Source organism: Stegostoma tigrinum, chromosome 32 (assembly GCF_030684315.1).
Source record: "Stegostoma tigrinum isolate sSteTig4 chromosome 32, sSteTig4.hap1, whole genome shotgun sequence".
NCBI lineage: Eukaryota > Metazoa > Chordata > Chondrichthyes > Orectolobiformes > Stegostomatidae > Stegostoma > Stegostoma tigrinum.
Window position 1 is genome coordinate 32,918,929 of NC_081385.1, and position 27,899 is coordinate 32,946,827.

A 27,899-nucleotide genomic window follows, 5' to 3' on the forward strand; every position below is an offset into this window, starting at 1 on the left:
ATGAGTTCCCTTTCACAAAACTTAACTGTGTGATTGTGGAAAACTTTTCTTGATATTTTGCTAGTTCTTCCTTAATAATCGACTCTAACATTTTCCCAATGGCAGATGCTGGGCTAACCAGCCTGCAGTTTCCTGCTTACTGTCCCTCCCTTCTTTTAAAAAGTGATGTTGTCACATTAGCAGTTTTCCGATCCATTGGGATCCTCCTGGAATCCTGAGTTCTAGAATATTCTGACCAATGCCTCCATTATCTCTGCAGCCAGTTACTTTACAGCCCTTTGGATGCTTACAGTCAGGTTCCGGTGACTTGTCTGCCTTCAGTCCCATTAGCTTGTCAAATACTTTGTCCTTGTGATAGAGACTGGTACAAGAACTTTGCTGTCATTAACACCTTATTTACCTGCTGTCTGTGGTGTGCTTATTGTGTCCTCCACCATGAAAACTGATGCAAAATGCTGGTTTGAATTATTTGCCATTTCTCTGTTCCCTGTGGTCACTTCCCCAGTCACATTCTCCAAGAGTTTTGCACTCGCTTAAGCTAGCCTGTTTATATACATACTCAAGCTCTTTCCCTTCTCTTTATTTTTATACTTCTTTCATATACAATGTTTGCCCTTTTTTTATTGTTTAGTTTTTTAAACTATTTGCTGCTGGTTCCTAAACACACATTCACAATCCTCTGGCTTACTACTAGCTTTCACCATTTTGTATGTCTTAGTGTTTCAGTGGACACTCTCCTTAATTTTCTTTGTTAGTCACAGGTGATTCATCCTTCTCATTGAGTCCTGCTTTTCAAATAGAATAAATTTTTGCTGAACATTACGAAATATCTACATTAATGTCTGGTGCTGCTCATCCCTCTTTCCCTTAGTTTATTTTCCGAACGCGCTTTGGACAGTTCTTCCTTCATACCTCTTTTTAATTTGCTGTCACTTGTGTTGAAGAAACTGGTTTTGCACCAGAGGCATTCTCCCCTAAAATGAATTTAAAATTCTGCTACCATGTGATTGCTACCCCCGAGAGGATCCTTATGAATTCTACCTCATTACAAATGACGAGGTCTAAATTAACTAATTGCCAATTAGCTTGTGTAACGCAAGACAAATCTGCAGACTGTTTCTTAGAGCAGTGCATGTTGCTGTGAGCATCTGATTTGTCTGGTCAGTATGCATATTAAAATAACAATGACAATTATTGTGCCCTTCTTTCACTCCTGTATTATTTGTAGATATATATTTTGTTCTGCAGTGAGGCAACACTTTGGGGGTCTTGAGAGCACTCCCATTCAGGATTCCCTTTGTTCGCTATTCTTCATTTTCATCCAAATGAATTCCATATTGCACCTACACCACTAATCACCACCACACAGATACCATTTTTTTAATGCTACCCCACCTCCTTTTCTCTTTTTGTCTTTTTTTTTAAGAAACTTAGAATACTGTTGAGTATTGAGTTCCTAGCCCTGGTCACTCTACAACCTTGTCTTTATTACAGTTATCAGTTCAGATTTACTTATTTCTATTTGTGCTATCAATTCATCAGTCTTGTTACAAGTGCTATATACATTCAGACAATGAACTTAAACTTTTTATCAGTATTCCTCATCCTGGTCTAATTTCTGCTGCATTATTTTGTCCTATCTTGTCACACTTCATCATATGCCTCTTTACTTCCCTGCACCCCTGCTGTCTTGCTTATTTTTGTTTTTTTTTTAAATTTCCCATCAATTGACTCTTCCAGCCTATCCACAAGCCTAGTTGTGTGATTTAGTGAGGACACTGGTCCTTGCTTGACTCAAATGAAGCCCTTCCCAATGGAGCAACCCTCTCTTCCCCAAGATTATTATCTTTATGATTCTGGCTTTTAATTTTAGCCTTGAGCTATTTATTATCGTTCAGCAGAAGCTGTTTCCTAGTCCTGCCTATATCTTGGTACCTTTTGCAGATCACAACAACTGAATCCATCCTCTCCTCCAGCTTCCTCTGTAGTAATGATGAATTGCCCAAACTTGCACCTGTTATGGGTATATCTTTTGTTCCTTATCCCATTGTCAATCCTTTTTGTACTGCACTATGATCTCCTTTTTATTATATCTTTTTATCACTCCTTGCTTTTAGCCTATTGGACCTTGCCTGACTCCATACTTGCTTCAAAACTTGTAAATCTCTAACTTCTTCCAGTTCTGATGAAAGATACCAGCTTTCTCTCTCATGCACACTGTCACATGTTTGCTCTTTTTTTCCCCTGCCCCTATGAGTCTCCTGTCTTAATGGCATTTCTATCCTTTGTTTTGTTTTCAACACCTGCCAAATTCTGTTTATGTTCCATTTTGCTGTTTTGTTGAATGTAAAAATTATCTTTATTATCAGTTACATTTATTTATAATGACAGACATTTTAAAATTAACATGAAACAATTGATCCAACAGGAAGCTTTTACCCAGTCTGAAGACAAAGAGACCCCAGGACTTGGTGTTGGTGATTGGAACAGGCGTGAGTGCTGCTGTAGCACCACAGGTCCCTGCACTCAAATCGTGGACAGGACTAATTCAAGCTTTGCTGGATGCTGCTAATGACTTTGACCTCCTCGAGGAGGAGGAGAACAAAAGATTCCAAAAATCCCTCCAAGAAGATAAGAATCTTGTGCATGTTGCACATGATTTGATACAGAAACTTTCACCAGTAAGTGCTTTCTTAGTACTTTGTGATTAGCAAATTTGCCGAACTATAGTCCATGACAACCATCATAGTTTCAAATTACCAGAGATCCAGCTTTTATTGTTTCTTTTCCCTAATAGATCAGCTTTATAAACACTTCTGTGCAGGTAATCTCAGTAAAAGGAGCGTGTGCACAGAATCGTTTTCTATTTCTAGGAATGAAATTTTGAAGTGAAACTCATATCTGGCTCTATGATTTCAAAACTCATTTGTGCTCTAGTTCATCTACTTAAAGAGAAGCGATTTGCAATCATTGTTACTGAGTACTGGTATACCCAGAGTTGTTGCGAATTTAATTCCAACGTCCATATGATCTCTTTCAGTTTTGGTAGAGCAACTGTAATTGTCGGTGGCAGCAATGTCTTTGCTGCAATAGTAACACTGATATCAGTCCTTTTCATATTTTTGTCCATATTCTAATGTTATTGGTTGAACTCCTTTTCATTTGTTTCATGACTTAACTGTGCACAAATTTAGATATAACTTGATGGAGAGCTGATTCAGTAAGTGATCTTAATTCAGTTTAGTCACGCTGCTAATGGTCTAAATTGTGGCTCACTCTCCCTTGCCCTGTTCCTTGGTAAACTGTATTTGGATCTTTATGTAGACACTGACCAAGTAGGTTTGGCTGATAGAACTATCACTCAACACTGAACCTTCGTATTGTCCTTGCTCTTTGTTTGGAAGTATGCGGTATCTGAATGGATTTTATTAAATTGAATGGACAATCTTTGCCATCCTTGTCGGAAAGTGCCTTCCCTATACTTGGAACCTGCACAGTGTGCCAAGTGGAATTATGAGCTAACTTTTTGAAGAATCATATGTCCCATTGCCCCATGATTTAATGTGTTGGGGCATCATTAGGATTGATCTTTACCTGAGACTTACTATGATTCTCTCCATCTACAGCTGCTTCTTTTTTTTTGAAAACAAATACCAAATCTTGCATAAACAGCATTTATCTGGGTGACAGATGTTTCCTGCTAAATGAATTTTTCAGTCCACTTACCTTACTTTTTTTTATATACCCAGTGATTCAGCTGTGTGTATTTCTGTTTGTAAATTAACTTTTTTTAAAACTATATTCTTTGTTCCTTTATTATTTGTACTTCAGGTGTAAATTTGTGTGTGCCTGAGCAAGGACTATCAAGTTTCCAAGCACATAAACAACAAGTAAATATCACTGTTTTTGCACTTGGCAATTTTGTCTGTACATCTGGTCTTCCATCTATCTCTGACTGTTAACCTGCAGTAATCCTGCCCAAGTATTTATAGCGAGGTTGCTCCTTTTCTGTTCATCCGTTCAGACCATACATCCTCCCTGACTGCCTATCATATTGCAGAGCATTCACTTTCTGGAATATGCAGTTCACAAATTTCTCAACCTGTTGGATGCACTGCCGTAAACCCTGTTGCTGTTTAAGCTCTAAATTTCAGTTCTCCAGCCACTCTGATAATGCTTCCAGCATCCCAGGTTGTCCAGGATACAGGAGAAATCCTGAAGGTCCCACGTGATGCAGAATGTGTATTGAATGGGATTGCCCTGCAGTTTTCTGTTTCTGACTAATTAAACTTACTAGAAATGCTCTTTAAGAGCTTTCACTAATAGGGCTTTAAAAAAAAACTTGGTACTTGTTAATTGCACTCCACTGTCAGGTGTTGGCCCTCTCTTGAAGACTATCTAATTTACTCATCCTCGGAGCTAGTTCTCAGCATAAAGTGTTTTTGCTTTTTGGAAGCTGTGATGAGCTGGTGAAGTGACTATAGCAGGAATGGCATTTTATTCCCTCTTGAAAGCAGATTGGGAGCTGGTGTTCAGTCGGTACTACATCTGATTTGATTTTAAAATGATTAAGGTATTAGTTGCTGTACTTTCATGGCAACTCCCCACTAAGCTACCTCAGCAGAAGTTGAATTTTTCACACAATGCAAGATGTTAGAACCTCATTTGCAAAAAGCAACTGGTATTTGGGAAAATAGTAGTACTCATCATAGATGGGAGTTGCAAAAAGCTGCATTTGAATTAATTAGGGGTGAGAGATAGACTTCTCTCAGAATTTTGAAAAAAATTCCACAAAATAGTATAATGAGCATTACTCTGGGAGTACGTAGTTTGCTTTTAAATCAACAACTTTAAAGAATTATCAATCCCTTTATCTATAATGATCTTGTGCAGTCTCTCACACGTGTCCCATTTCTTGTTTTCAGCCTCACATGAATATTTAATATTTTCCTTCAATAGGACTTTTGTTTTCAGACAATGTTTTGCAAGTCCTGTTGAGAATTGGAGGTTTTGCTGCAACCCCAGTGCTTGTTTTGTGTTGTATGATTGTATCTAATGATCCAGTTCAAATCCCACAGCGCACCAGTAACGTTCGGTCAACATTCTTCAAAGATTGCTTATATGAGGTTTTCGATGACCTTGAATCCAAAATGGACAATGTTGGGAAGCATCTTTTGCAATCAGTCCTGAAACTCATGGAGAATGGAACCCTGGTTTTAACCACCAACTTTGACAATCTTGTTGAAATCTATGGAGCTCACCAAGGAACGCAGTTAGAGTCCTTAGACCTCACGGATGAAAAAAAGGTAAATAGGATGAGATACTTCCTGGATTACAAACTAGTGACAACTTACACTAGCTCACCGTGGCTTTGGTCAGAGGTATTTGAGCTTTTGGAGCTGGGGTATGTACACATGGCAGAACCTGTGAATGGGATGCACAGAAATGAAATTTTGCCCTACAACCTTCGGAATTACTTAGAGTAACAGTTGCTTTGATTGAAACATAAGACCCTGAGGAGTCTTGACCGGGTAGATGTAGAGAAGATTTTTCTCATAAAGGAGCCTTTGGAACTATGCGGTTACTATTTTTAAAAGATCAGGGGTACTCATTCCAAAAGAAATTATGCAAAACCAAAAGTACTCTGAGGGTTGTGAGCGTCTTTGGAACTGTCTTCCTGAAAAGGTGTGAAAGCAGAGTCCCTGAATATTTTTCACATCATGTAGGGGGTGAAAGGTCATTGAGTTAGGCAGGAATGCAGACTTAAGATTACAGCTCAATTAGCCATAATCTTATTGAATGATGGAACAGGTTGAAGGGACTGAATAATCTACTCCTCCTGATTCGTATGTTTGTATATAACTAGAATGTTAGTGAGAATTCCCTTTTTCTTAAAAAAAATGGCACATCCGAATCCTAATAAGTAAAGTGTAAGTGCGTAAAAGGAAAAAAACATTTCTAGCCCAGCGGAAAGAGTATGGCCAATAGTAATCTTCCTTTTTTAGGAAATATTTAGGAAAGGTTATATATGGATAGATTTAGCATAATGTTTCCAGGAGTGAAGGAGACTGGAGAAACTGGGCAGCTCTTAGAGCAAGGAAGAACAGGAGTAGATTTGAGTGTGGAAAGTCTTGAAGAGTTCAGATAAATAAAGAAAAATAATTTACAATGGCTGAAGGATTGATTATTGGAGGCAAAGACTTAAGGTAATTAGACCAAGAATTAGAGATGACATGAGGAAATTAATTTTCACACAACGAGTGGTTAAGATTTGATATGTCTTCACCAATACAGATTCAATAGTAGCCTTCAAAAGGCAATTGGATGAATATTTGAAGGAGACTGATTGCAGGGATTTGGGGATCGATTGAGACTAACTGGATTGCTCTCTGAAAGAACCAAATGTTCTCATTTTGTACTGTACTAGAATATAAATTCCCCTCCTTGTGCTATCCACCCACACACGATCTGAGTTTGGAAAGGACCATTGTTGAGCACCTTTCTGGGAGTTAGGAAATTGCCAACTTCAGCATGACTGTGGAGATGTATGAAGAGAAACTAGAGGAAAAAGAAACAAAATAAAAATTGGAAATTCGTCACAATGGGATAGACCATTCTGCAGCTACAGCATGTCTTGGTCTGGGTAACTTTCTTTTTCCTGTGTTTTCCAGGTAGAAATAAAAATAGCCTTTTTTGTTCTGTAGCTTTTTTTTAAATTTAATTTAATTTTGTTTTTGTCCTTTTTTTAGTGTGTCTCTAAAGGCTGTCTGTCACCTTTCCGATTTTTATTTCTGATAATTGGCATCCACCCAAATCTTAATTTGTTTTCTTTCTGTTGGAATGCCCGCACACCTGCTGTGTATTCGGGGTAATTCCTGTTTTAATTTTAGATATTGTTCATTGCACTATTGGTTCAGAGGGAATGACTATACACAATTGTGTGGAAGAGTTAGGAGCAAGGAGACAATCTGCAATAAGTATTTCCTGTTAAGTGAGTCATTTTATGCTTATTCCTACACTATTCTAAAAAAACCCTGCACTTGCTTGGCCTCTGGAAGCTGAAAAGGCAGAGGATAAGCCTCGGATAAAATTCTTTGCGGCACTAAATTGTTCTTTACTATATTCAGTGGATCAGTGTGTGAATGCTTTCTAAAGCTTTACGTTTGAACAGTTGTTTAGCACGTAAGGTGTACTTAAACATAATTACACTTTGGATGTTATCAAAGTTAAAAGTATAAACTGAAGATAATGGATAAAGTGAAAATTAATATTACACCTAGCTGACAGCTGAGTAAGACAAACATTTGAAACAAATAAGAATATTAATTATATTTCTTGAGAGTTTCCTTGTGTAATTAATTGAAATGAACGAGGCAGAAAACATCACTTAATCTAATTAAACACATACCGGGTATAGCAATTTTCAGTTACCTTGCTGTATGTATTTTGATAGCTAAGTGAGCTAGTCTGTCTGTTTCATGTTTCTGTTTGTGATAGGTACTTGAGTGGGCACAGGAGAAAAGAAGGTTGAGTGTGTTACATATCCATGGAGTTTACACTAATCCTAGTGGGATTGTTCTGCATCCTTTGGGCTACCAGAATGTGTTGCGTAATACAGAAGTAATGGTGAGTTGTATGTTACTTTCCTAGCACAGACATCTAATGCGCAATTTGAAAGGTTATATCTGAGAATCACACCAGCACTCTCCACGTCTGTTTCTGCTGTCATGCAGCAAGACACCAGTGTATGAAATTCCCTGGAACATATTGCTTGACTAATTATCCTAATCTGTGATTTTCCTTCACTACTTCTCCACACCCTCATGCCAGCGAAAAGTGATTGTTGTCACCACTTGGGATAAGGCAGGTTAATACAATATATGTATTATTAGATGTTAGTCGGAGGTTCAGTTTGTGACAGCTTTGTAGTTCCTAGATCTATCATGTTGCTTTGATCAGTGCAGAAGGAGGGACTCCATAAAGCCTAATTTTTGCTAAAGATGGCATTTTCAACCTCCTTATCCTAGCGAATTATAAGGCTCAATATTTAGCAACCCACTCCAATGTATCAAGAACACGTGGGAGTACGTTCAAATAATGGTGTCCAAGAGGTAATATCACTGGGCTGGTAATTTGGTGTCAAGACTGGTGTCTAGGGTCACTAGTTCAGATTCCACCATTGCAACTGGAGGAGTTTGATAGAGAGACTGACCTTGTGGGAAGGTCGGAGAAAGAAGAAATGCAAAAGGCTCTGAGATCGGCTTTTCATGATGCAGCCAACATGTATAGTTTCACAGCTGTGAGATTGAGAAATTACACAAGGGCTCTGGAGATTGGATTTCACTGAAATAACAAACAAGCAGTGTGGTTTCATAGCTGACATGGGAGATCCAATATCCACCTTCAAGTGCAGCTGCAGGTGTATGTGATTCAAAAATATCACTGCTTGAAACTACAGTAGAAAAGAACCACCTTTGCTTTGTGAGCCTAAGTGTTTGATTTTAAGACTTAATTTTTTTTTGTGAATCTGTAATAGTGAATAAGGTGAGGGCAATTTTTAATTATATTTATACTGAGATCTGCCTCTTGATTGACTGACTTTTAACAGTTATCTCCAGAGCAGTGATTTTGAACAATAATTGCTGCCTTTTTGACCCGGTGTTTGTTCTTGTGTAATTTCTAGGTTTGTAGATCGTTAAAGGCGCAGAAACAGCCTTCAGTGGTGTAATGTGCTCTTCCTGTCAGATGTGAGATCAGGGAGAATTTGTTCCTGGAGACTTTGTCTGCAGGAAGTGTTTGTTTGTGCATCCTATTGGACTGTATGGATCAGTTGCACTGTCAGTTGGCATTTTCAGGAAGATGGTGACACCGCAGATAGTTGACTGACAGGAATGGTAAGAGGGTAGTCAGGTAATGCAAGAGTCTCCTGTGACTAACCCCATTGCAAACAGGTATGCCTGTTTTGGATACTGAAGGGGGGAGTGGCTTCTTGGGAGTATAGCACTGACAGCCAGGTTTCTTACTGTAACTGGCTCTACTGTAATAAGGGGTGTATCAGGTTCCAAGCAATTGATTGCAATAGGTGACTCTCTGATCTGGGGTACAGACAGACGTTGCTGCAGCAATCAGTGATACATCAGGATGGTGTTGCCTCTCTGGCGTCAGGGTCAAGAATGTCTCAGAGACAGTACCGAATATTCTGAAGGGGAGAGTGACCAGCAGAAGGTCATTGTGCCTGTTGGTACCATAGGTAGGGAAAGGGATGATGTTCTGTATAGAGAATACAGGAAACTAGGCAGGAAATTCAGAAGTCCTCAAGGGTAGTAATATCTGGACTATTCTCGCCATGTACTGGTAAGAGTAGGAATGGGAGGATAGAGCTGGTGAATGTGTGGCTGAGCGCCTGGTGCAGGGGACAAGGATTCACGTTTGGACCATTGGGATCTCTTTGGGGTAGAAATGACCTGGAAAAGAGGGACAGGTTTCACCTAAATTGGAAAAAGGACTAATATCTTTGTGGAGCGATTTACTAGCGTAACTGAAGAAACTTTAAACTCCTAAGGGTGGTGGTGGATGAAGGGTTGTTGACATCAACGCCAACAAAGGGCTAGTGGGAAAACAGGAAAGGCTGAGGCAATACTTGACCTTCTGTTGGGAAATGATGCAGGGCAACTGTCTGAGGTGTCAGTGGCGGAGCTCTTCGGGGTGAGACATCATAATTCTATTAGTTTCAAAATAGTTATGTAAAAGGATAGAACTGATTGAAAACTTTTCAAAGTTCTAAATTGAAGTAGGCCAATTCTGACAGTATTAGACAAGAAGTTTCAAAAGTTGATTGAGGCAGACTATTTGCAGGTAACAGGATGGTTGGAAGTGAGAGGCCTCTAAAGATGAGATAATGAGAGTTCAGAGACAGTATGTTCCTGTTAGTGTGAAGAGCAAAGCTGATACGAGTAGGGAATGCTGGATGACTGAGAAAATTGAGGCTCTAGTCAGATACAAGAAGGCATATGTCAGGTATAGACAACTGGGATTGAGTGAATCCCTAGAGGAGTATACAGACGGTAGGAGTATACTTAACAGGGAAATCAGGAGGGCAGAAAGGGAACATGAAATATCTTTGGCATATACAGTTAAGGAGAATTTGAAGAGATACTATAAGTACATTTAAGGGCGAAAGAGTAACTAAGGAGAGAATAGGATCCCTTAAAGATCAGTGTGACCAGTAATGTATGGAAATACAGGACATGGCTGAGGTACTAAACAAATATTTCATGTAAATGTTTACTGTGAAGGACGTGGATGCTAGGAAATTTGGGGAAATAAATAGTGATGTCTTAAAAAGAGGAGTTGGAGTTCTTAAAAAAACATAAAGATGGATTACCCCCTGGGACCTGATCAGGTGTTTCCCAGAACTTTATGAGAAGCTAGGGAAGAGATTGCTGGGCCCCTTGTTGAGATACATTGGGTACTGGTAGAGGGTTGCTTTTCAGACTGGAGGCCTGTGAAAAGGATTGGTGCTAGATGCATTGCTTATTGTCATATATATAAGTGCCTTGGATATGAATATAGGAGGCATGCTTAGTAAGGAGTGGCAGATGGAGTTTAATATTGATAAATATAAGGTATTGTATTTTGGTAAGACAAACCAGGGCAGGACTTGTACTGTTAATGGTAGGGCCCTGTGGAGCATTGCCAAGCAAAGTGGCATGGAGTGCAGGCAGATAGTTCCTAGAAAGTGGAGTCACAGAACGAATGCTTACCTTCATTTGTCAGACATTATTTGCAGGACGTTGGTGAGGCCATCTTTTTTTTTTGAAAAATGCATTAAATTCAGGTCGCCTTTCTGTAGGAAAGATATTGTTAAACTTGAAAGGGTGCAAAAAATATTTACAAGGACATTGCCCTGGTAGGAGGGTTTGAGTTATAGGGAGAAGCTGAATCGACTGGGGTGTTTTTCTTTGGAGCGTCGGAGGCTGAGGGGTGACCTTTATTGAGGTTTATAAAATCATGAGGGGCACGGATAGGGTGAATAGCCAAGGTCTTTTTCCTAGTGTGGTGGAGTCCAAAACTACAGGGCGTAGGTTTAAGGTGAGAGGGGAAAGATTTTAAAAAGGACCTAGGGGATGACTTTTTCATGCAAAGGAATGGTACGTGCATGGAATGAGCTGCTGGAAGAAGTGGTGAAGGATGGTACACTTACAATATTTAAAAGACATCTGGATGGGTTTTTGAACAGGAAGCGTTTAGAGGGACGCAGGCCAAATGCTGGCAAATGGGTGTAGGTCAGATTAGGATGTCTGGTTGGCATGAATTAGTTAGATTCTGACTCTCAATAAAGGAATGGCTGAAGTCACTGGATGCTGCAAAGGCTATGAGCCTTGACAATGTTAAGGAAATACCACGGAAGATTAGTGCTCTCTAGAACGAGCTGCCAAGTTGTTCCAGTACAGTGGTCAGTGTATACTGTTTGACTGTGAGTTACAAACTGAATCCATCTGGAAATGTGGAAAATGGGCTGATTTATGTCCCGTTACTGAAAAGTAGCACAAACCAAACCTGGCTAATTACTGGCCACGTTCCAGGTGCAGGCTATTGATGTAGCAGCTGAAAATGTTCAGGCCTAGGACGTTAATGTGCATGCTGGGATGAATAGGATGTTTCAGGGTGTATTTTACCAGTCTTGTCTTATTTAAGTATATGCAAAGGGACCAAAAGACACAGTGATGTCTCTCCTCTGGCTCCAAGAACAGTGGATATGGCATGTTTTTTTGTATCCTGGTACTACTTGGCTAGTCTGTTGGTCACGATTCATCCATACCCTGTACTTGTCCGGAAATGTTTGTCCGAAATTAAGCCTTTTATTACATTTAGGAACTTCTGCAGTGATGTGCTGTGGCTGAGATCATTGACCTCCAGTAACTTTTTTACTTTGTGCTTTGTCTATCTATAACCTGTCATTAGTTTATCCCCTATTTCCAGTGGTCACCAGTTTTGCCAGGCCTTTGATTCTATGCTCTGTCAAATACTATCTTGATTTCTAGAGCAGTCACCCTCCCAACCCTCTTGAGTTCAGATCTGTCTGTGATGAGTTCAGATCCAAGTAGGACTGACAGAATATAAACGTTACCACGAAGCAAGATATTTCTTGATAGCACCTTCCGTCGCTTTGCCGAAATTTTGATTGAAAAATACACCTTGCAACGTCCTATTTTTCCTACCATACACAGTAATGTCCTAAGCCTGAACATTAGCCATGTTGAATCTGTTTTGCTTTCTGTGGACTGGACATATCTAAGCCACTGGCTAACTTGCAACACAAGTCATCAATACTATTTCTGGAAAGTTTTTTTCTTAAGATATATAACCTGTATCCAGTGTCTTCACCTTTTTGTGAATTACTTAGTGTATGAAATTGGCTGAAGCCTGGCATCTGTGTTACTGACTGCTTCCAAAGAAGGCTGAGATTGGTTATCCACTTGGCACTCCTGGTTGAAGTATGCAAATGCTTCACTGTACACTTTTGGCTCTCATGTTTTGGGTTACAGCATCTGTGAGGATGGGGATATTTGTGTAGTAAATTGTATAATTAGATGAAGCAGAACTGCAGAGCTTAGATCTGATCAGTTGGCTATGGGATTGTTTAGCTCTGTTTATCGTATACTGTTTGCACTGTTTGATACACAGGTAGTCTTGTGTTGTAGCTTTACCAAATCAACACCATGTTCTGCGGTATACCTGTGTTGCTTTTGGCATGCCCTCCTGCCCTCTTTCATAAAGAGTCGATTTCATAGCTTGATGATAATGGTAGAGTGGGGGATATGCAGTCCATGAGGTTACACATTGTGGTTGAATATGGTTCTGCTGCCAATGGCCCACGTGGATGCTCAGTCTCGAGTTGATTTGATTTTTAAGGTCTTTTCAAAATCTTTCCCATTCAGCATAGTGATAGTGTATGGCACTTTAATGAGTATCTATAGTGTGAAAGGACTGTGTGGTGGTCACACCCGAGACCATTCTTGGGGGATTGAAAGAGGGTGGGTGGAGGCCGCTCTTAAGAATGACTAGCAGCATAGTTCAGGTCTAATGGCCTGTTTCCGTCCGGTAAACCTGGTGTAACTGATAACATAGTAATTGAAGCAGGATATTTTGATCTGCTACTGGATTTCTATATACTTCTGCAATTCTTGTGAAGCAAATCCATTTCATCAGATAAACTGTGCATCACAGAGCTGACATCTGTGGGATAATACATATAGAATAAATATGTATCAGCTATAAAGTTGATTATATTCTGACATTTGTTGATGGAAAACTTTGGAAAGAAGAATGTTGTGGTTAGTTGTCCAACTAAATCGAATATCACATATTAGCAGATGTACTCTATTTATGACTTCACACTTGGGTCAAAGGAATACAGATCAGGAAAGGATTTTGAAAAATTGAGATAAGCACCCCCTGAATGGTGCATTGATAAATCTGCTTGTGTGGTTTAGAGCCAGAGCAGACAAGTGAGTTGGCTGATCTCAGTCATGGCAGCAATTTTGTTGATGTAATTGATCTCGGCGCCCTCTGCTAAAGAGGAGGAATAAGGCCATAAAATTCACATAGACCTGTTTTCAATCCAATGATTCATGCAAGAAAATGCATGGTTTTAATGAGGTAAAGATTTAGCATTTGGTGACAAAAATAGAAATTGCTGGAAAAGCTCGGCAGGTTTGTGGAGAGAAATCAGAGTTAACATGTTGGGTTGAGTGACTCTTCCTCAGAGCTATTTTGAGGAAGGATCACTTATTCCAAAACATTAACAATAATTTCTCTTCACAGATGCTGTCAGATCTGCTGAGCTTTTCCAGCAATTTCTGTTTTTGTCTCTGATTTACAGCGTTCGCAGTTCTTCCAGTTTTATTTACTATTTCATAGTATCATAGAATACCTGCACAGTGTGGAAGCGGGCCATTCAGCCACTGTGTCCACACTGATGCTCCAAAGAGCATCCACCCAGACCAACTCCACTACACTATCCCTGTAACCCTGCGTTTCCTATGGCTAACTCACCTAGACTGCATGTCCCCGGACACTGTGGGCAATTCAGCCTGGCTGATCCACCTAACCTGCACATGTGTAGACTGTGGGAGGAAACTTGATTATCTAGAAGAAATCCACAAAAACGAGGGGAGAATGTACAAACTCCACACAGACAGTCACATGACGGTCGAATTGAACCCAGGTCCCCGGCACTGTGAGACAGCAGTGCTAGCCACTGTTGGTGTTGTATTTTACCCACTGCTGAATAGATAACTAACATTAAACTTTGAGGTTGGCAGTGACATGGGAAAGGACCTAGAAAGCACTTATGCACCAGCAGGAGCCATCAGAATAAAGGAGAACATAAACATATGCATATATGTTTGAACTTCAGTGAATGTTAACACTTGCAATTTGGTCTACATTATGGCCAGTAACAAAATCTTGTTTTCATATTATGGAATCAGCGCTGTTAACGACTATGTTTTATTATCGAGCAGAGGGAAATTCAGAAACTGTATGAAACTAAGGCCTTTGTCTTCCTCGGTTGTGGCCGGACAGTTGAAGACACAACGTTCCAGTCGCTCTTCCTAGAAGCAGTGAGAAACAAGTCTGACCTGGAGCACTTCATGCTAGTGCGCAGAGATGATGTGGATGAGTTTAAAAAGCTTCGCGAAAACATGTTGGACAAAGGGATTAAAGTGATCTCTTATGGAGAAGATTATTTTGATCTGCCAGAGTATCTTGAACGGTTAACAAACACCATCTGTTCACCAGGGAGGCAAGGTATGTTGTTGGAAAGTTGAATAAGTGACTAATCCAATAGTTAACAACACAAGTTATAAAAGATATTGGTACCAGGTCATTTTGCAGGGAAAGATCTGGATGGTGATGTAGTGGGATGAATGCAGCGTTCAGAATGGTGTGTGTATATATAGGGAAAGTCAGCTTGGGTTCCTGTTCCTGCTTGCTGTTCAATGGATGTTTGGCGAGAGGGTGTATCTGAATATGAGGCTAACCGAGACTAACTTGTAGGAAATTAAATCCCAACGTTCAGCTTCCATGGACAAGAATCCAAATCGGTAATCGGCTGAAAGATAGGACAAAGTTTGAATAAAGTGTTAGTTGTCAGAATTGTTGACAGTATGTTGAAAATTGTTCTCTGGACATCTGTACGGGTGCCTCAAATTTTCACGTTAAGTGACTTCTTTCTAAATCATTAGTAAATAATGAAAGAATTGGGGGTTGCACTTTTAGGTTTTAAGGTGACGTGAAGCCAGGAAGAGCAGTATGTTGTGAGGTTGTCTGAGAAAACTGAATCCAGATGTTTGCTTAATTGTCGGAGTTGAGGATCGAGGGCAGAATAAGGGATTAGTGTATTCAGGTTCACACCCCCTAAAAACTGTCACACAGGTACAAAAAGGAACACCAAAAAGGTGACAAAATATGTTCTGATCCCAGATGAGAATATCAACTTATACTATGATCTAGTTTGGGACCACTAGTCTTTATTTTTAAAGTAAACAATACGTGAAGTTCAAGCACTCACTAAAAGACTAAACCACAATATTCCACAGTTTTGAACAAATAACAATAAACTTTTTTTTAATATTCCATGTTAGGACTGTGATACAATCTACAATACATGTACTGTGTAGTTGTACCCAGTAATAACATGTAGTAAACATTGGTAATAGGCTGTGATCGAAGGCCCCACTGCAAACGTCAAATGGCAGATGTGATCATGCTGTGTTTATGGATTTCTCAGCATCTCATCCACCCCAGATATTAATTCATGATGAGTCATTAAAGCTCATTAAATGTCTATAAAGGTTTACAATTCTTTTATTTCCACTGATCTGTCCTCATTCTGTGGGAGACTATCTGTGGTCTGCAGAACTGCTCCTGCTCTGGTCAGTCACCTTCTTTTCCTGGATTCCAAAACTGCATTTCAGTAGTTATTTGCAACCATAATTCTAGCTCTTCTCTGACAGTTTGTTTCGCTAGCTAAAACTGTCTTTAGGTCTTACCCTAACCTGTAATTTTGCTTAGTAGAATCCAGTATAGGCAACTTTTGGGCTCCCTATGCCTGCTTGCTGTAAGGAAGTATCAGCACTTGCAAGCTTCTTCCAGACCACTTGTGGCTTCTTCAGCAAAGTGCCAACTTTCTCAGCTCCCATTCTCCAACACTTTGGTGTCTATCAATCTCTCAAAATTAGAATTTGTTACTCAGCTGTCCACAGCAGTGCTTTAAAATGAGTCTGCCTCCCTGTGTCATACACTCACTTTGTTGCCTTCCTGTAACACTGAACTCCTGTTAGTTGACTCCCAAACCGTCTTGAGTGACCGAATGAAAATCTTTTTCTATCTTGTCACCTAGCAGTGCTTAGAATTATCTGTTGTATACATGTTACTGATCATAGATTGCAGTTCTTCAAATAATGGACACCAATAGAGAGTTATTGACACAGTGAGGCTGGAGTTGTATAATTTTTTTTTCTTAGATCCCTTCTAGATTTGGGCAGGGAACCTTGAAATGGTCTTAATCTTGGAATGGATTCAACATAAATTCACCAGAATGATACCAGGAATTGAGGGTTTCAGTTATGAGAAAAGGTCATATGAGCAGGGCTTGGTATGCCTTGATTTATGATTATTAAGGAAATGTTCATCAAGAAATTTGGGGGGGATAAAAACTGTCTTCTAGTTGGGGAATTTAGAATAAGTGCTGTAATATAATTTGAGCTTGGTCATTTAGCAAGAAAATAGTTGGAAGATACATTGAACATTCCAATAATATTCAAGAATACAGGGAGGAATTAAGTATCATCACCGTCACTAGCATTAGACAAACAAATGTGTTGTAGAATGAAAGTGCTATAGAACTCAGGCCCAGGAGTTAGGTACATAATTCTTTTGAAGTTTGCATCATATATAAAACGAGGTGCTTAAGAAGGCGTTCACACTCTTGCCTTCATTGTTCAGACCTGTGGATATAGAAGTTAGGACATCATGTTGAGCGAGTTTTGAGAAGAATTGTAACTCAGGTTTAGGTTCTGGATAAAGTTTGCTCGCTGAGCTGGAAGGTTCGTTTTCAGACGTTTCGTCACCATTCTAGGTAACATCATCAGTGAGCCTTCGATGAAGCGCGGGTGTTATGTCCCGCTTTCTATTTATGTGTTTAGGTTTCCTTGGGTTGGTGATGTCATTTCCTGTTCTTTTTCTTTTTGCAAAACGAATGTCATTTACAAAATACCTTGCAAGAAATGTGACAAATACTACATTGGACAAACAGGCAGAAAGCTAACCACCAGGATGTGAACATCATCAACTAGCCACAAGACGACATGACCCACTATCACTAGTATCCTTACATACAGATGAGGAAGGACACCACTTTGATTGGGACAACACATCCATCCTAGGACAAGTCAGACAGAGACATGCATGAGAATTCCTAGAAGCATGGCATTCCAATGGGAACGCCATCAACAAACACATTGATTTGGAGCCCATCTATCACCCTCTGAGAAAAAGAACAGGAAATGACATTTCCAACACAGGAAATGACATCACTAACCCAAGGAAACCTAAACACATAAATAGAAAGTGTGACATAACACCAGCGCTTCACCGGAGGCTCACTGATGATGTTACCTAGAATGGTGATGAAGCATCTGAAAACGAACCTTCCAGCTCAGCGAGCAAACTTACATCCAGAACATCATGTTGAGGTTGTACGGGACATTGGTCAGGCCACTTCGGGAATACTATGTCCAGTTCTAGTCTCCCTGTTACAGGAAGGAAATTATTAAGCTAGAGGGGGTTCAGGAAAGATTTACCAGGATGTTGCCAGAAATGGAGAGTTTGAGTTATAGGGAGATGCCTGATCGGTTGGGACTTTTTTCACTGGAGTATAGGATGCTGTCTGAACAGCATCCCAACCAGACTCAAACCCCACTACCTTATCCCTGTAACCCTGCATTCCTACATTTCTCATGGCTAATCTGTCTAGCTTGTGCATACCTGGACACTATGGGTAACTTAGCATGGTCAATCCACCTAACCTGCACATCTTTGGGAGCAAACTCATGCAGGCATGAAAAGAACATGCAAACTCCACACAGTCACTCAAGGCTGGAATCCAACCAGGGTTCCTGGCATTGTGAGGCAGCAAGTGCTAACAACTGAGCTACTGTGCAGCAATATATAGTTTTTAAAATTTATTTAGTTCCATGTAAGTATACTTGTTGTTCAAACAAATGGTCACACGAAATGTCAACAGTTAATTCAATCAATTTCTCCTCAAATACTCTGATCTACTGCAATGCCCAAATAGTCAGTTGAGGGTGTGCGTGAGAAGGCTCTCTGCTGGTAAGTTTTATTTAAGGCAAAGTTACATTTTTATTTAATGATTTGTGTTATAAATAAAATATAACATTGTGTATAACCCCCACATTACACTTCTAATATTTAGTGTGTGTTTTTACATTGATTATGTGGACCTCTTGACCAATAGGAATATTTGGTCACTCAGCACTCTCCTGGTCCCATAGGTGCCAGATAGTTAAAAAGCTTGCTGTACGTTTACATTAGTGAATCCACAAATCACTTTGTACCAGTACAAATATGGCATTTCAGTTGTAGCTTAGCTAGTCCCTGACCACAGGAAAACAGCTTGACACTGGCTTTTCAATGAAGTGAGAATTTATAGATTTGTATTTTTTTTTAACATGGGGGCAGATGATGGGTCTTGGCATCATTCTGAACATGGGCTGTGCTGGGTTCAATAGTAATATATTTGACAATAGTAACTTAATATTCCCTCATATTTCTTCTTAAATCCAGAATAGAAAAAAACTGCTTTCAAATTAGGGCTAAATGTACGAATTTTTCTGTTTCATTGCCTGGGAGCAAGAGTTTGGCTAGCCAAAAAAGGGTACATGATGTGCGGACGTGACAGGCCTCAAGTTATTATCTGTTGAAATTAATGGGGACACAATCAAGGGAGGTTGCATCCTGACTGTTCAGTTAGTAGTGAGCTTGGTAGTAATGAAAAAAATCCAGGTCAAAATGTGGATAACCTTGGAGGCTGGTCTGGGCAATCAGATGTCACAATGATTTAAGAAAGATTATGCTTCTTAGCTTTGGGCTGGGGGTTGCTCTCAGTGCAAATTACAAATGCTTTTTGCACTGCAGGCCCATTGTGCCCAACCCCAGGGCACTTGGTGTTATTACCTAATTATTTAAGTGTTTAGTTTCCAAGAATGACTTCTTTCATCAGCTGAAATGTTCACTGAAAAAGCAATTTTAAATGCTAAATCTCATCTTGTAGTAGAAGACTGTTGCTTGAAGTTATTACTTGGTTGTGTTTAATCTGCTTTACTCCTTTCCATTTCTTTCTGATTTGAAGCATCCAATGTTGACAGCATACTGAAGAATGGTCCTTTTATGTTGAATAGCAAAGGTATGAATTCTGAGTTATCTTCACATTTTGAGTCCTTCATCCGTCATGCTTTAGATCACACTTTATGCTATTTCTAGAGTAATAGTCATAGAATCGTGCAACACAGAAACAGCCTACAATGCCAGGGCATAGTAGATGCTGCTTACATGTTGTGAATGTGCCTATCTCCGTCACCCCCCCCCACCCCCTAGCAGCATTTTCCAAATTTCTATCATCCTTTTGTGTAGAATAAAGATGTTCCTGGATCTCTTAAACCACTTACTTCTCACCTTGAACTTATGCCCTCTAGTCTTGGACACCTCCGCCAAGGGGAAAAGATTCTCATGATCTGCTTGGGGGGTCTCATAATTTTGTACATCTCAATTGGATCCCCTCTCTGCTTTCTCTACTGCAAGTGAAACAAATGAAGCTTATCTAGATCTCTCCTTTATAACTGAAACTTTCTATCCCAGGCAATATCCTCATGGATCTCCTCTGTATTCTCTTTAGTGGAATCAAGGCCTTGCAACAGTGCAGCAACCAAAAGGCACATGGTATTCCATCTCATTCTGTGTTCTAGAACCTCACCATCCTAACTGAGACCCCTGGCTACAATATTTTTGTTCTGTGAATAGAGAAGTGTTCACGTAAGACCTCACCCCCTGTCCTCTGACTCCACAGATTGCCTTTTTGTCTCTAAAGGTCTTGCTCTTATCCTGGTAATTCTCTTGTTCTTAATACACTTATAAAAAGCCTTTGGTTTTCCTTGATCCTCTAAACCAAAGGTATTTTGTCCCCTCTCTTAGCCCTCCTTTATTTTTTAAGCAACTCCCTACACTTGCTGTACTTTTGATGGGCTTCCCTTTTTAATGCACTGTCATTTGCTTCTTTCTTTTGTCAAACTCGTGATATCCCTTGGCATCGAGTTCTCTGGACTTCCTGTCCTTTCCATCACTCCTTGGAGGAACACACTCTGGCTCTGGATTCTCACTTTATGACTTCTAAAAGATTCCCTCTTTCCAAATGTAGACTTAACTGCAAGTAGCTGCTCCCAGTCTGTTTGCCAGATCAGAATGTACAGGATGGTTCTCTAGCTGGAGTTTCGTCTTTGAGATTAGAGTTTGGATGAGTACCAGTCAGTTAGACTAGAAAGTGAAGGAATTTCATCACGGTGGTTCAGATTATTGAGCATATTTGGGTCAGAGTTCAATAGGATTTTGGGACTAGGACAATTTAGAGTATAAGAAGGAGAGAAATATTAAGTTAATGTAGAGGTTCTCACCATGATCTTATTAAATGATAGAGTAGGTTTGAAAGGCTAAATAACTTACAACCAGCTCATATGTATGCTAGGAGTATCTGTTACACGTTGTAGGTATTATCTGTTGAAGCTGTCTGCTCAACAACAACTTTTGTCGCTTCTGCCCAGGCCAGAGAATGGAAACAGATGATGAGATAAAGCTTGGGAGATGAGTTCGGACTTGCCTTTCATAAGAGTGACTGTTGAATCACAGATGACAATGTTGCAGGGATACACAATAACTGACCACATGAAGAGGCCAATCAATACCTGTTACTGGCATTGAAAGTCAGAGAAAACGGCTCAAAAGAATGTCACTCCGTGCTGTATTGAAAACACTCCCATTTTCTTCACTACGTCAAACTTCTAGGCTTCACAGCCACCAATGTGTTTTTTGTTTGCTTGTTAAAATGAACTGAATTTTATAGACATCAGTATAGTTCTCCCATACTTGACAACTCTTGCAATTGTACAGTTCAAGTTTTGATGTAGAAATTTTGTACTGTTGATGACTGACTTCTGTACAGATTATTTTATCATTAAAAATCATTATTGATGCATTTGTTTTAGAAATAACACTTTGGTATTTTGTTCATGTATATGTGCATGAAAAATTAATAGCATGTTTAAACACCGTATGGGTCAAGAGGGCAAGGATCTTTTTCAATTTTCTGTGCATGTGTTCATGATTTATTAGGAAGGGACAATGACCAGAACCTAGTGGCATACAAACAAAGGTTAAGAGTGTATAACAGGTTGGCTTCTTCATAACTTGCCCTCTTGTCACTGAGGAGTAATTCAGATACCCAAGCAGTCTGTGTTTGAATGAACAAGATCTAGACAAGATCAGGCTTGAGCTGACAAGTGGCGAGTGATGTTTGTGCCACCCAAATGCCAGGTTATGACCATGATTGAATCCTGACTATCAACAGGTTGGGGGGGTGGAAATCATTGACCAGAAACTCACCTGTACACACCACATAAATAATGGCTAGGAATACTGCAGCGAGTAACTCACCTCCCAACTTTTCAAAGCCTGTCCACCATCTACAAGGCACAGGTCAGGAGTGTGATGGAATACTCCCCCCTTGCCTGGACGAGTGCTCAAGATCACTCAAGCTTGACACCATCCAGGACAAAGCAGCCTGCTTGACTGGCACTACACCCACAAGCATGCACTTCCTCCACCATTGACATTCAGTAGTAGCGTGTATTATCTATAAGATACGTTGCAGAAATTTATCCACAATCCTCAGGCCGCACCTTCTAAATCCATGACCACTTCCATCTAGAAGGACAAGGGCAGCAGACATATGGGAACACCACTATCGCCAAGGTCCTCTCTAAGCCACTCACCATCCTGTCTTAGAAATATATTGTCGTTCCTTCACTGTCACTTAGTCAAAATCCTGTAATTCCCTTCGTAATGGCATTGTGGGTCAACCTATGACTGCAGCAGTTCATGAAGGCAATTCACCACCACACCTTCAGGGGAAACTATGGGGGGGGGGGCAAAAAATGCTAGCCAACCAGTGACACCCACATCCCACAAATGAATTTATTAAAAAATCTGTTTTCTATGCCACTTCAGAGAGTAAAAGTAAACTACTTAAATATCAAGTGTTGTAAAAACCAGGTACATTACTTTGCTTGAAGTGCACAAGTAAGCCAGATAGGTTTCACAACAATCAATGCTACAAGTCATGAACACCATTACTAAGAGTAGAATTATTAATTTGTCAACACCTACCATTGAGGGATATGAACCGGAATGCCCAGGATTCTGGGTATCTTCAGCCCAGTTAGCAGTGTAAGTATGCCCTAATAAGATTCTGAAGTGGTTTTGTCTGAACCTGCATATGTTGGAAACGTATGTGTTAAAAAATTGTTAACTCAGCTTCAGTGGCAGTGAATTTTAAGGTATTTTAATAATCCATGTTGTAACAAAGCTCATTCTACCTCAGTGAATTAGAAGCTTCAGCCTTGCTTGTTGTCTGCTCTTTAAATCATTAGTGCTTATTGCACTTCCTTTAAGTCATTGAAGAAAATGTTATCACCTTGCAAGTTGAACTCCAGATTGAAAAATGAGCCTATTAGAGTTCTCAACATGTTAAACGTCAGTGTCAGGATTGCAGTTATGCAGTGCAAGGCAGTGAAACAGCTGTACTCACTGTAATAGATCCCTTTCTTAACTTTTTTTTCTGGTAGATTAAAGAATGATCTGGTTTGAAATATACCATTAGGCCCAACTGTCCTCTGTTTGGTACTGGTATGTGCTTGATCATATTTCAAAACGCATTAGCTACAAGTGAGGCAGTTACCTAGTGGTATTATTGCTGGACTGCTGTTAATCCAGAGACCCAGATAATGTTCTGGGAACCTGGGTTCGAATCCCACCATGGCAGATGGTAGAATATGAATTCAAGAAATTTCTGGAATTAAGAATCTAATGAACCTATCTGGTTCACTACTGTCCTTTAGGGAAGGAAGCTGCCGTCCTTACTGGCCTAGTCTACTCCAGACCCATAGCAATGTGGTTGACTCTTAATTAGGGATCAGCAACAGTGATGCCCTCATCCTGTGAATGAATAAAGGACCTGATACAAATAGTGCCCCAAAATCCTCAACTTTACAAAATAAATATCCATTGGAGACCAGGAGAAACTGGGGTTTATTCCTGCAAGCATGCATGCTTTTAAGTTTCCCAGTATTGTAATTGTTCCTGCTTTTTTTTTTGAGCAGATAGTGAAATATATTTGCACGGGCATCGAGGAACTAAATTGAAATGTTAAACAAATACTGATGGCAGTATTCAAAATAATATTTCCTTAGTTGTATCAGACAGCAGAATCAGAGCATATATATAGTAATAACTGGAATTGCAACTGTTCTGAGGTCAATTAGGCTGTTTTGTATAGGAATCCTGTGTACAGACAAAGTTGCCTTGGACCTCTGGCATTTGTTTTAATTATAGTATTCAAGTAAATCTTTCTTCAGTTTGGTACTGAATAAAATATTATTTTTCCAACAGTGTACAGAAAATTCTGGCACCTTGGAAACCCGTAAAAAAAGTGGACACAACTGACAATGCCACAGCTGACAATGATAGCAGCTTTATTTAATAAATTCTCTTTACAAGTTCTCTAATTCATAGGCAGCCAGTATTGAAGTTTATTGCACTAAGAATTAAAAGACATGGGTTTTTATAAAAGGAAAAGCAGTCGATCTCTTCAGTGATGTGGTGGTAGTTTTTGCTGTGTATCCATTTTTTTAATAATAGCAAGTTGGAAGGGACTGATGCTGGAAATGTTGCAATGTGAACAGATGGTTTCAATGTATTCAACAACAATCCTTCAATATGCAGGGAACAATCAATCAGTGAGGGGCTGGAGAAGGGTGATCCAGTGGCAGTTACGCTGCATTAAGACAATAGTGAAAAGCAGGTATTTAAGCCTTCATTAGAGCACTGACGACAGCCTTGGCATTAAGGCTGCGCAAGTCATTGTAGGTCTGTCCAGTTCCAACGAAAACTATTGGCTGGCCAGTGATGTAGGTCATTGAAATGGCAGCACCAACCTGAAACAACAGAAAAGTCTGTAAACCTTAGAGGTCAACTGAAGGGACAAGAGAGTGGGTAGAATGATAATAGGTACTAGTCTGACACTGGTGTTGGGAGCAATCGGATGACATATAGCCATTATGCCCAAAGGATTTTAATATAGGCAAATGTCAGATCATCCGCTTTGGACTTAAGGTGATAGAGCAAAGTACTTTCTAAATAGTAAAAACCTGGAACAATGAAAGGTCAAAGAGAATTGGGCATCCATGTACATCAACTAAAATGTCCTGAAGAGGCACAGAAAATATCAAAAAGGCTAATGGAATACTAGCCTTGACAAAGAGGATTAAAGTATGGAAATTGTGCTGCAGCGATATTAGACAAGGTTAGAGCACAAGCTACATGCTCACTTCGGATTTGTTAATAATATTATCACCTTCTGGTCCAGAGAAGGTGACTTCAAACTCCGCTCTAAGATTGATGAGGTACAAAAGCTTTTTGACACTCCTTCTCATCTGAGGCAGAAGGCCTGGGATCAAAATCCAGCTGCTGCAGAGGTGGATCACAGCATGTCAGATTGATTAAAGATAATTCTAGAGTGCAGCTGAGAGTACTGTGAACAGTTCTCTGGAGCTATGCAGCTTGGATTCACCTGAATGACATTTAGATTCCAAGAATTAAATTCAAAGGAAAGATTAAATAAACCAGGGTTGTATTCACTGGATTTTGGGATAGTTTTCAAGTTAGTATGGGAAGAGGATAGGTACAGAAAGACTTTCTCTACAAGCTAAAATTAGAACAGCCTTTATTATCACAGGCGCTTGAATAAGTGTGTAATGTCTCTCAGCACCATCATAGATACAGGAAACCTAGGTATGGATACTTTAAGTATGTTACAGAAATTAAATAGTAAAAACAAAAAACTGAAATGGGAATACAGAGTGTAAAAAGTCCAGAATAATAAAGAAAGAGGAGGTAGGGAGATTTAGAAAATGTAAAACCAAAGCCAGTCCTTTCAGGTGTGCAATTAATAAATAGTTATATTCACTGAAATTTAGAAAGCCTATAGGTGACATTTAGGGTCGAGAAAGAAACCATTTCTGCAAGTTGAGGAGGTTAGGAATGGGTGGGAGAGGACAATGTAAAAATCAAAGCCAGTCCTTACAGGAGTTATGTCAGGAAATACTTTGCATGAGCAATGTGGAATGCTTTTTCACAAATCGCAGCTGATGTTAAACTGAGATTGATTTTTTTTAAACAAAGGAGTCACAAAGGCAGGAATATGAAAAATATGTGTTAGATATTAATCATGATCTTGATTCCAATTTTCAAGCATTGGAAACCTGCGACTAATGGCAGAGAACATGCCATGTAGCCTTTCTGGAGTTTTAGTGGTAGAAGGACTGAACTAGGTGGAAAAATTAAATCCATTTCTCCTGTACTTACAATCTGAAAGTTTAACATTGTTTAATAAACATATGTAGATCTCACCCAGAGTTCACTATCCAGGTCAACCTACACCAATTAGCATGAATTTGAGCAGCACGGTGACTCAGTTGTAAGCACTGCTGCCTCACAGCGCCAGGAACCCGGGTTTGATTCCATCTTCAAGCAACTGTCTGTGTGGCATTTGCACATTCTCCCTTTATTTGCATGGGTTTTCTCCGGGTGTTCCAGTTTCCTCCCACAGTCCAAAGATATACAGGTTAGGTGGATTGGAAAGTTGCCCAAAAGTGTCCAGAGATGTGCAGACAAAGATTAGCCATGGGAAATGCAGGGTTGCAGGGATGGGATAGATGAGTGGGTCTGGGTAGGATGCTGCTCAGAGGATTGATTGGACTTAACGGGCTGAATGGCCTGCTTCCACATTGTAGGGATTCTATGAATGAAAATCAGTTGAGAAATTTCTGTTTACATTTACACAAGATCATAATGGTGAGGCATTTGCAGCTTTGAAAAGTGAACAAACAACTTGGTTAAATCTCACTGCAGTTGTACCAAATTCCACTCAAAATACACATTGGTTCATGATTATTACCTTATCGTCAATTGTATCGAATTTAGTCAGTACAATGCCATCAATCAGCCGTGGCTTCTCAGCCATTGAATGGTCAGCCAAAGCTTGGTTAAATTTTACCTGGGGAAAGAGTGGGAGAAGAGAGTCAGTACAGAGCACAAGCCCTCAGTGCTGGGATATTGCCTGGATTTCAGTAAAACATGTGAACTTGTTCCAATGTGGAAACAATATAGTAGGAATTACAGGTTCTGTTCTTCCAAGCCTGAAGTGTGCCTGGGGAGAACATCAGGATATGTAGCACCACCATAAACTGACACAGGCTACGTATATCACTCACACTGGCGTACATAACTGATGCACTGAGGTCTGTCAATCATAAATGGTACAATAGTGATGGAAACAGCATTGAGGTATAGTAGTGATTAGTACCAGTCTGTCACTGGTAGCTTAAGCCGGGATGTTGCATTACGTACATCACACTCAAGTGTTCAATGAGGAAATGTGTGGGCAAGTTCAAAATAGCATCCAGCCCTTCTCTGACAGGCAGCCAAATGAACATTAAGCTGCCTGGTGAAGCTATGACAATTACCTGCTGCAGGGGCCAGGTGAGTAACATGCCTAGTCAAGTGTGATGATCAGGATTAATGCCACTCACGCTCTTTAGCATATCAGAATAAATTCACAATGGCACTAAAGAAAATGAGGAAAGACAAGATTACCCAACATTGCTACACATCAGGTAAATGACCCGAAGTACCAAAAGTATGGCCAGTGAGCCTGTTGCATAGTTATTACTTGATTGTATCTCAAATAATAACAAGTGTACATTCAAGGCACATAAAAAGGTAGATTGGAAAAATTTGTCATTCCAATATTTTCCTTAGAGCAAGGTACCTCCAGCTGCTGCAAAGCCAAAACAGCTGCCTGATGCACAGTCACTTACTGGCACCTGGGCTAGACAAATTGAACCTGCGTCCGTTATTACAAGCAAATGCCAATGATGTCAAAAACCTTTCCCAGCATTTGTTCTGCCAGTTATACCTCATCTTGACCAAGTTTTTGATTAAATTGTTCCAAAATCACATGTCATTTTGCTTTGGACAACCATGCTTTTTAAAACACTTAATCACTCCTGCCTTCCGCTTGATCTCAAATGCTCTTTCTGTTTCCATCCTCATTCCCATCAAGGCATCACCTACCATTTTCCCTCTTCTTCTATATGCATAAAACCTAACAAATACAGAAAATAGGAGAAACAAGACATACAACCCTTTGACCGTACACTGCCATTCCACATGATCACATCTGATCCTCATATCCATGCCTTATTCCTTTTCTTTCTCCAAACCGTCTGACGCTCTTAGTCTCTAGTAACCTATTTCTTTATTTTGTTTGCTGATTTGGCCTCCAGTCTCCTGTGGTATAGCCTCCAGTATTCTGTGGTAGAGAATTCCATAGGTTGACGACCATCTAAGAGATTTCTCCTCCGTCTGAATGCCCTAACCCTGTATCCCGAGACTGTGATCCTTGTTCCAGAACTCTCAGAATT

General features: G+C 39.9%; 2 protein-coding genes across 9 annotated transcripts in view; one reads left to right on the top strand and one right to left on the bottom strand.

Annotated features, from left to right (window-relative positions):
• Positions 1-21,334, top strand: part of fam118b (family with sequence similarity 118 member B) — a 46,918-nt gene extending 25,584 nt beyond the window's left edge. For 5 of the 7 annotated variants that reach the window (XM_048562097.1, XM_048562099.2, XM_048562101.1 and 2 more), the window contains 6 exons: positions 2,429-2,681; positions 5,079-5,306; positions 7,498-7,626; positions 14,529-14,814; positions 19,442-19,495; positions 20,904-21,334. In XM_048562097.1, the coding sequence (XP_048418054.1) occupies positions 2,429-2,681; positions 5,079-5,306; positions 7,498-7,626; positions 14,529-14,814; positions 19,442-19,495; positions 20,904-20,947 (994 nt within the window). In that variant the 3' untranslated portion in view covers positions 20,948-21,334. The remainder of the gene's footprint in view (positions 1-2,428; positions 2,682-5,078; positions 5,307-7,497; positions 7,627-14,528; positions 14,815-19,441; positions 19,496-20,903) is intronic. The other 2 variants (XM_059638962.1, XM_059638963.1) reach the window with 2 other exon arrangements.
• A 2,522-nt stretch (positions 21,335-23,856) lies between these two features.
• Positions 23,857-27,899, bottom strand: part of srpra (SRP receptor subunit alpha) — a 60,377-nt gene continuing 56,334 nt past the window's right edge. For both annotated transcript variants that reach the window (XM_048562312.2, XM_048562311.1), the window contains exons 13-14: positions 26,372-26,470; positions 23,857-24,350 (exon numbers count right to left, since the gene is read on the bottom strand). In XM_048562312.2, the coding sequence (XP_048418269.1) occupies positions 24,222-24,350; positions 26,372-26,470 (228 nt within the window). In that variant the 3' untranslated portion in view covers positions 23,857-24,221. The remainder of the gene's footprint in view (positions 24,351-26,371; positions 26,471-27,899) is intronic.